Genomic DNA, 8,580 nt, shown 5'->3' with positions numbered 1-8,580 from the left:
AGGTTTTTTCTTTAGGGGAGGAGTTCCATCACTCAATCTGTGGGTCTAAAGATGGATATATTGTACAAATTGTGAAGTCCTTTAAGGTGAATCTCTGATTTCATATTATGAGAAACAGTTTTTTGTATGAAAGGATGTTAATAACAATTTTCACTGGCAAATATGTTCATGAAATACTTTATAAATCATGCAAAACAGGTAGGCATTTTTTTATTCCCCTGCTCCTTGTTCAGTTCTTACTACTGTAATCATTTTGCCATCTGTCTGTTTGTCTGTCCATTCTGGCCGAGGGGTATTATGTTATTTAGTTTAAGTTTTACGTTTGTTGACCCAACATCTTGAACACAACCAAGTCTTTGGGAATAGATCCAGTAAAGATATAGACCATAGATACACTATTGACCATAAAATTATATTAATTTTGTTTTCAGACACATTTTTCTTTTTATTCCTATTTATACACATCAGTAATCACATTTGACCAGGGATGATGTTTACAAACTGATTCGCAGTTACACTTTATCAAGAATAAATTACGTTGTCACAATCATTTCATTAGAAGAAGTAAAAATATTTGATTCCAACTTTATGGGCAACAGTGTAGTAGGACAGGAGTCTATTAACCAACATAACATGCTGCGCACTTTAAATACCCCTTGGCCAAATATAGTGTAAGATTCTGTTGAAAGTTACTGCCCTATAATTTAGATTAGATTGTCTTTGTGTAAAACTTATTACATACATATTTATATTTGAAAGCACTCAGATATTATAATTGCACAAGGTACAAGGCCATTTGACCTTGAAAAGTAGGTCAAGGTCACTTATTTTCAATAGGCATTTGCTCCATGCCAAGATGCATCCACAGTCTAAATTTGGTGCAGATATCTCAATGCATTCTTCAGATAATGCGATTATGTCATTGAATGGACAGACAGACGGATGACAAAACGATTACAACACCCCTCTGGCTAGACGTTGGCTGAGGGGTAAAAACTAACACTATAACAAGGACAGAAAACATGTAATTAACCAAGACAAAAAATTAAAGTGAACATTGCACTATGTATTCAAATGAAATGCTCTGATCTTCAGTTGTTTTTATTTTCCTTCTTAATTAGAGAACTGAGTCATTTTAAATGGTTCACAAGAACAAACTGTCTTTTCACAATGTCAACTTTTAACAGTACAACTCATGTTTGATATTCTGCTTCGACTTTTTCAGCTTCTATAAATGAGTCCTTTCCTTGTAATGGCTGAAAAATTAAATAGAAGTGAAACTAAATTCAGTCAATTCATTCGTATATGAATCATTTATGTATATGTAAAATCAAAATCAGAATACATTATTAAACCCAGGGGGAAATTTTTGTGAGTTACAGTTGCTCCGTTCTAGTAAAATAAAAAGTCGCAGGAAAAAATTAAAGACTTTTGTGCACAAAGAGGTTGAAAATGAGTGTGTTCATCAAGATCAGTGTGATAAACCTCAACCTCATAAATCTATATTTCATTTAAAATAAAACACAGAAAACATAAGTGTTTAAGCTCAGAAACTGTACGAAATAGTTGAAACAGGAAACAAAAGGCTGGAAAAGTAAGTGGTACTAAAACGAGACATCTGGAGGAACATCTCGCAGCTTATCAATTTTATTGGCAACAGGTCAGTGGTATATATATAAAAAAACATCAAGAGGAAGGAAAGAAGAACAGATTAGAGTTAAAGATGGGTTGAGGTTAACCACTCTGTAAAAAACGGCATCTTAATTCAAATACAGATCTAGTCTTGACCTTAGCATAACCCTAATTTTAGACTTTATGCAGCTTTTCCATGGATGTGTGAAAGCCTGAATGGCGACACTTCCCCAAGATAAAGTTAAGACCAACAATATACTGTTTATTTCCTGATTTTATTACTGTAATGCTGATGGTCTCTGACAGAGGCCTACTTCAAAAACTTACAAATAATTAAATATTTTGGAGTTGAAATGTTGAAAGATTGTCAAAAAACTTTGTGTCCAATGTGCCACTGAACAGTTTACTATTTACATTATTCATATTTGTTCATATACATTTTTATACTTATGTTCTTAGATGAAGAGGAATGATCCAAACAGAACCAGGAATATTAGTCTGTAAAAACATGAGCCAGTCAGCTCTCTCATTGGTTTGAGTCCTCATTTCCCAGCAACCACCGACAACTGGTCTCGAATACGTCCCAGTCCATCCAGTATGGTGTCCAAAGACTCCCTGCTCAGCTCTACCGTTACCGTGGAAACTGATTCACTGCCTCCAGAATGGCAGGAATCCTCCATCTGCAATAATAATAATAATAATAATAATAATGATCCACATTTTTGCATTACTTTCTTATACAGGAAGTAGCAGAGAGATGAATGACATCAGTAGCAAAGAGCTTCAGATGGATTTAGCCCAAATACTAAATAGGACAGTTTTTTGTTCCTGCTCCTGTGACCACACATGCACAATTTACTTCTAGTTTGTCTGCACCTGTAAATATCTCTATTATTAAGTGGGGTTAAATAACAAAAACAAAACAAAGAAACAGGCAGTAACAGTGGTATCAGTATCCACTAAGAATTATGTAGTCAGTGCATCACTACAACGACGAGATCTCTCAGCATTCTGACATTAAAATTACATTTTTAAGACAAACAAATGGGAAGAAAATTGATTTTGTTTAAGGCCTACTTCTGTCTCAGCAACAAACTCTCAATGATCTTGCAACACAAACCTGATCTGGAGGAGCTAAAAAAAAAATAAGCAGGAAAATAAAACAAGCAAGAAAATTAAATGAGTATTAATGATGGTAAAATTATATCAATTACCAGTAAAAATGTGGTATTAAAGATAGTTGTGTTAAAGCCTTGTTAGTCTACTTTCATACATGCACACAGTATTCCCTGACTATGTCTATTTAGAAGACAGAAAGTGAACTGTTTTACATGGAAGTGTACGCTGCTCCATCTCAAGTTAGAGAATCTCTGATTTAATGTAACTGATGAACAGTGAGGCTCTTTACAGTCCTCAAACATTGTTTAATCCTGATAATTCTGGTCAGAATTACTACGTAGGATGGATGTTGGACACAGATATAGTCCTGTTATAATGTGTTTGAGTTCTCCATGTGTGTATTTATGTATTCATTCAGGCCGATACAAACCTTGAACTGGACCAGGCAGGTTGGGACTGACATCCGACTGACTGATTCTGAGCCGGTCACCATGTCCACTCTCCAGTCCAACTCCTTCAGCTGAGGGAGGGAAACTAAACACACAGAACCCCACAAAAAGCATCAGTAGAAGCAGTAAATAAATCAATAAAACAAATAATATGGGCATGGATTTTACTCACTCTGGTTACTGAGAGCTTCTGTTCTCCATGTTGGACTGAAAAGTATCAGAGGGAGATCAATGACGTTATTACAGTTTGTAGATAAATTATAATAATTGGAAGAGAAATGTTTCTAATCTTCACTTCATTATAAACCTTAGATTTATGTGTACAAAGAAATGTGAAATGCACCATACTTTAGTTTTAAAGTAGAGGAGATGCTGGAACCAACATCAGCATACAACATCTTTACAGTTTCATAATATAAATAGACAAATACAAAATGACTTTATAATGTGCTTGTAAAAAGCACAATCTTAACAATGAGGTGTAAGAAATGAAATATACAGTTCATTCATTAATGAATGTGCTTTAGATTTTGATTATAATTGCTGTAAACCTTCATATGTGTTATGTACTTACATAATATTTCACATAATCTGATTTCTGTATTTATATTTCTGGTATTTAAAGTGACAATATTATTATTTGATATTGATATTACATGCTTCACTTTGATATTTGTGTTACACTGCCTGTTGTCTTATTTGCAGTAAACACAGAAAAAAATTTTTTTTTGCACTTTAGTAATAAATGAGTGTTACACGGAGTGGTAAAGGTTGTGGTTGTGAATTTTAGTGCAGGTGACCTGTTCTCCAGCAGGATCTTAGTGATCAGGTTCTTCAGACTGGAGTGGAATGAGTCAGGAAAAAGAGCAAGGATCTGCTCAGGAGAGCTGAGGTTGTAGAACAGGACGTGGTGAGACAGAACATGGAGGGACTGGACCAACTGGAAGAGACACACAATTGACATGTACTCACTGAATAATACTTATAATAGTAGGAAATCTGATTTTAAACACATGTGAGGTAACACAGGATACTCTATGTAATCGCAACAACGGCAACTTGCTCTTTTAAATAAAATTAAATAAAATCATGATGATAGAAAATGTTAAAATATGTTAACATGACCTATTTCATCTTCAGGGATTTGAAGGGTGAATAAGAGGATCTTAAATCTTGATGTAAAAATGCAAGTGGATTTAAAGAGATGTACAACAACTAAAACTATTTTTTTTGTTTTTTTTTTTAAAAAGGCATATTTCATAAGAAATTGTTTTGTAATTTTAAAAATATCAATCTCAAAATGATGAAATTTTCAAATCTTTAATGTGCATTTTGTTAAATTGCTGAGAAAACAAAATATTCATATGCTCTTTGGGAACGTAAACATATCTAAAAAGAAAGAAAGTATATGGAACTAAAGGTGCTTTGGAAAATTAACTTGAAAACAGATGTTCCATCCACCTTTGTAATCAAAAGAGGAAATCTATATTCAACTTAAGAAACAGGAAATATAGAAATATAAATTACACATTTTTTCATAACGTCAGATCTACACAAAACAAAGCTTCTCAATGTTTAAATCAGCATAAAACAATAACATAATATTATTATATTATAATAATAATATAATAATAAAGAATTATAATAATATAATATGTTTTTTTTCTGTTTCTTTTGCTTAGCTGTGCAACAATGCAACACTTATGTCTTATAATAAGAGGGAAAACTCAGTGAATGTCTGCAAATCAATCAATGAAAAATATAAGTATCCACCTGACATGTATGGAAATGCTGTAAATGCTAGGGGAGAATGACTGTTTACCACTCAATATAAAGATGACAGACTCCTTAACCAAACTACAAAGCCAAACTCGAGCACAGAAAATGTTTCACTTCTGAAGCTTCCTCTGACTGGATTATTATTGGTATTATTAGTATTACCACTCAAGTGTCGCTGTTACCTGAGCAGCCTGAGCTGCAGAGATGCTTAATGTAGTTGCAGTGTTCTCGGCCAAGAGGCGACTGGGAGCTCGGTGACTCTGAACACAAACGTCCCTCACTGCATCTTTGGACGGAGCCTTCACAAACAAAAACAAAAAAACAAAACAAAAAAACCACAAGCATAACTTTAAACGAGTCAAATAATTTGTTACAATGACCAGGAAAGAATTCACTGATTATGGGTGAGTTATTCATAAGTTCTCCACTCTTTCCTGACATTTACCAGTAAGTGTAGGCCTATTGCCTAATCAAAAACATGATTCGATTTCTAATAGAGAATAATAAAAGATTGTTAGTTGTGTAAAACTTAAAAAAACAAAACTAACAATAATGATTCATAGCTACTTAGAGTAGTCACATGTTTAAAATGTAAATATAGGCAATGAAAAGTAAAAAGCAGTGTTTGGTCCTATAGAAAACTGACTGAAGATATTTTTAATAACTGATTAACTTTCACTTCCTCAGAAATTTTTAACTTATACCATCATACATTCACACACAATGATGAGATAGTTTGTCTGTCATATTTAACTGTAAATTCAATATCTTTGGATTTTACATTTTATTATTCAGATGAATAAGGATTTAGCCAGTTTACTGAAAAAAAATCATGTTAGGATACATGACGATGAATTTACAGTAAAGTACATCTAAAAGTCTTACATAACTTGATAGTCAAACACAGTGTATTACAGTCTGGGCTGAAGTAAAAAAGTAAATTAATAATGACTTCAGACTTTTCTAAATCAAGCATTATTCGCAATTTACGATTTCCAACCAAATAAAGCAGACACGGTTAGTAAGCGAACAGCATTTAGACAATAATCCATTAACTGGAGAAATACACACTTGTAAAAGGCATTAGTTTTTACTGTGTACGTTTTAAAAATGATAAAACTAAACAGAAAATACCTTTAAAAGAAGCTGTAAATTGGTGAAATCTTCGGCGGTGACAGCGGCAGCCATGTTGACATGTGACGTTTTGAAAGTCACGTGATGAAACATGCGTCGACTGCTCATGGGAAATGAAGTACAGACAGAAGTGCCATCAGATCATTCAATAAACACCATATGAACAAAGAGACTCACAGTTAAATATAAATATACTATATGTGTGTATGCCTCTACCACATAACTATACAGGGTATTAGCAGCAACCATTGAACATGTGAGAAACATTGTTAAAAAAGTGATTTTATTGTAGGTTATTGTATGAAAACAAGACATGTATGAAACCCACTGGATAATAGTGGTGTGTATTGGCAAGAATCTGGCGATACGATACAAATCGCAATACTAGGATCATGATACAATATATCAAGATGTATCACAATACTGTTAAAAAGGCAATTTTTTATTGGTTTTGTTTCTTTTTTAAAATATTATTTCCTGGAGGAATGGAATTACACCAGAAATATGCACAAATACTAAACACATTTTTATTTAATCAGAACAGGATCTAATGCTATATCACAAAATTTTCCTGTGTTAAAAATCAAATTATGTTTTACAGACATTACAGTTTAAGATCCTGTTCAAATTTTCATACTCTATTAGTTCATAACTAACATCATAACATTATTTTTATGCAATCCCAACAAAGGAACTAACATTATTTAATAAAAGAGTGTTAAATAATAATAAATAAAAGAAAACCAAAAAAAACAAAAATGAACTTACACAATATCCGCATTTGGATAAATACCTAAAAAATATCGATACAGTACTTTTTGATATCGATACAGTACTGTGAAATGAAATATTGTGTTATATTGCAGAACCGATATTTTCTTACAACCCTACAGGATAATACATGTGTAATGAACATAGTAATAGTAAAAGCTTTTTTTTTTTTACTTAAATGTCTTTATCACAGCAACATCAACAATTACAAAAAAAAAAAAAAAAATTGCTAAGTTGGACAGTTTTTTTTAAAGGCTGTAATGTAGTTTTTCAACATGGGGGCAAATTGAGGACCACCACCACCACCACCACCATATCCACACCATGTAAGCCCCCCAGAACCCTAGTGACACCCTAACCCTAACCCTGCAATATATGTACACTGTATGACCAAAAAAGGGCATTCATATGATATTTTGTTTTTGGATGATTAATAGTTTTGCCCAAAGATCTTGTATTGATGGTGGGAGAGTTATCACATCCTAAATATTCTCAGTGGGATTCAGGACTTGACTCTGTGGTAAGGGAATGTTCCTCAGAGGTTTTTTGTGGTTCTGAAAGCTAGGAAACCTCCAAGAAAACCTGCTTTAGAAAGTGTTAAAAGCTAAATAATCTTAAGGGAACATTCATCAGAGGTTCTTCATGGTTTATGGGTTAAATAACCTTAAGGGAATGTATCTCAGAAGTTATGAATGGTGTTATAAACCAAATGATCTTTAGAGAAGGTTCCTCAGATGTTCTTCATGGTTTATAACACACTGTAAGCCCGGAAGTTGTATTTACTAAAATACTTTAATTACAATGTACTTAAATGATTTAAGTTTTATGACATTACTATAAAATGTGAAGTATATTCTACTAATTTGTAGACATAGTTGAAAGAATGAAAAAGTTTAAGTTGAAGGGAATTAAATCACTAAGTTTTAGTCATGACCACACCTTTTTATCTACCCATTACATTGTGGGTATTAGGCATGCTGTTCAAAATGTGTTCTTTTTATGTGCAGGTGTTCAGCGGGGTTGTTGGGTTAGTGTTAATTTTGACTTATTGTGTGTGTGGCAATGTTTATTGGCCTTTTTGTGTTTGTTTTTGTATATTTGTAGAGCTGCACCATGAGTGAGAGCCATAGGCCAAACAATGGGTTTACTGTTAATTTAAAATTGTTGATGAATATTAGAAATTTTAATTTGACTGGAAATTTTAAGCATTTTTTTATACTGGCTCATAATGTTGAGCTGACATTCATCCACGCTAAAATGTGATAATACTACCTGTACGTCAGATTATAGACTTTAAAGTTCTGTTGCTGGATTATAAAGCTTTGAATGATTTAGGACCAAAATACATCAGAGACCTCCTGACCCAGTATGAACCCACCAGACCCCTCAAGTCATCTGGATCCGGTCTGTTGTCAGTTCCCAGAGTCAGAACCAGACACGGAGACGCTGTGTTCAGCTTCTATGCTCCACATGTCTGGAACAAACTCCCAGAAAACCTCAGATCATCTGAAACACTCAGTTTATTTAACTCCAGGTTAAAGACCCACCTGTTCTCAGCTGCATTTGAATAGAGTTTTTATTCTTTTAAGTTTTTATCTGTTTTATCTATTTATCTGATTTTGTTTTGCTTGTTTGTCTGTTTGTTTCTCTCATGCCTATACTTTTTATTGCTTCTGCTGGAATGCTTTTAATGTTT

General features: G+C 33.2%; 1 protein-coding gene across 1 annotated transcript; it reads right to left on the bottom strand.

The window, feature by feature from the left end:
* Positions 1-1,633: 1,633 nt before the first annotated feature.
* commd9 (COMM domain containing 9) lies at positions 1,634-6,232 on the bottom strand. Its single transcript, XM_030136479.1, has 6 exons — positions 6,114-6,232; positions 5,162-5,278; positions 4,001-4,140; positions 3,373-3,407; positions 3,182-3,285; positions 1,634-2,312 (listed from the first exon to the last, which is right to left on the bottom strand). Exons 1-6 carry the CDS (start codon positions 6,219-6,221, stop codon positions 2,175-2,177), a joined length of 642 nt encoding a protein of 213 aa, XP_029992339.1. The 5' UTR covers positions 6,222-6,232; the 3' UTR covers positions 1,634-2,174.
* Between the last annotated feature and the right edge of the window lie 2,348 nt (positions 6,233-8,580).

Source organism: Sphaeramia orbicularis, chromosome 6 (genome assembly GCF_902148855.1).
Source record: "Sphaeramia orbicularis chromosome 6, fSphaOr1.1, whole genome shotgun sequence".
Classification (NCBI taxonomy): Eukaryota; Metazoa; Chordata; class Actinopteri; order Kurtiformes; family Apogonidae; genus Sphaeramia; species Sphaeramia orbicularis.
Note: the sequence above shows the minus strand (reverse complement) of the source record. Positions and strands in the feature narration are given on the sequence as shown.

Coding starts and splice junctions, on each gene's coding strand:
- commd9 (XM_030136479.1), bottom strand. CDS start 6,221: ATGAGCAGTCGACGCATGTTTCATCACGTGACTTTCAAAACGTCACAT. Junction 4,141..5,161: donor CTGCAGCTCAGGCTGCTCAG/GTAACAGCGACA, acceptor TGTCTCTTCCAG/TTGGTCCAGTCCCTCCATGT. Junction 2,313..3,181: donor CCTGCCTGGTCCAGTTCAAG/GTTTGTATCGGC, acceptor TTATTATTGCAG/ATGGAGGATTCCTGCCATTC.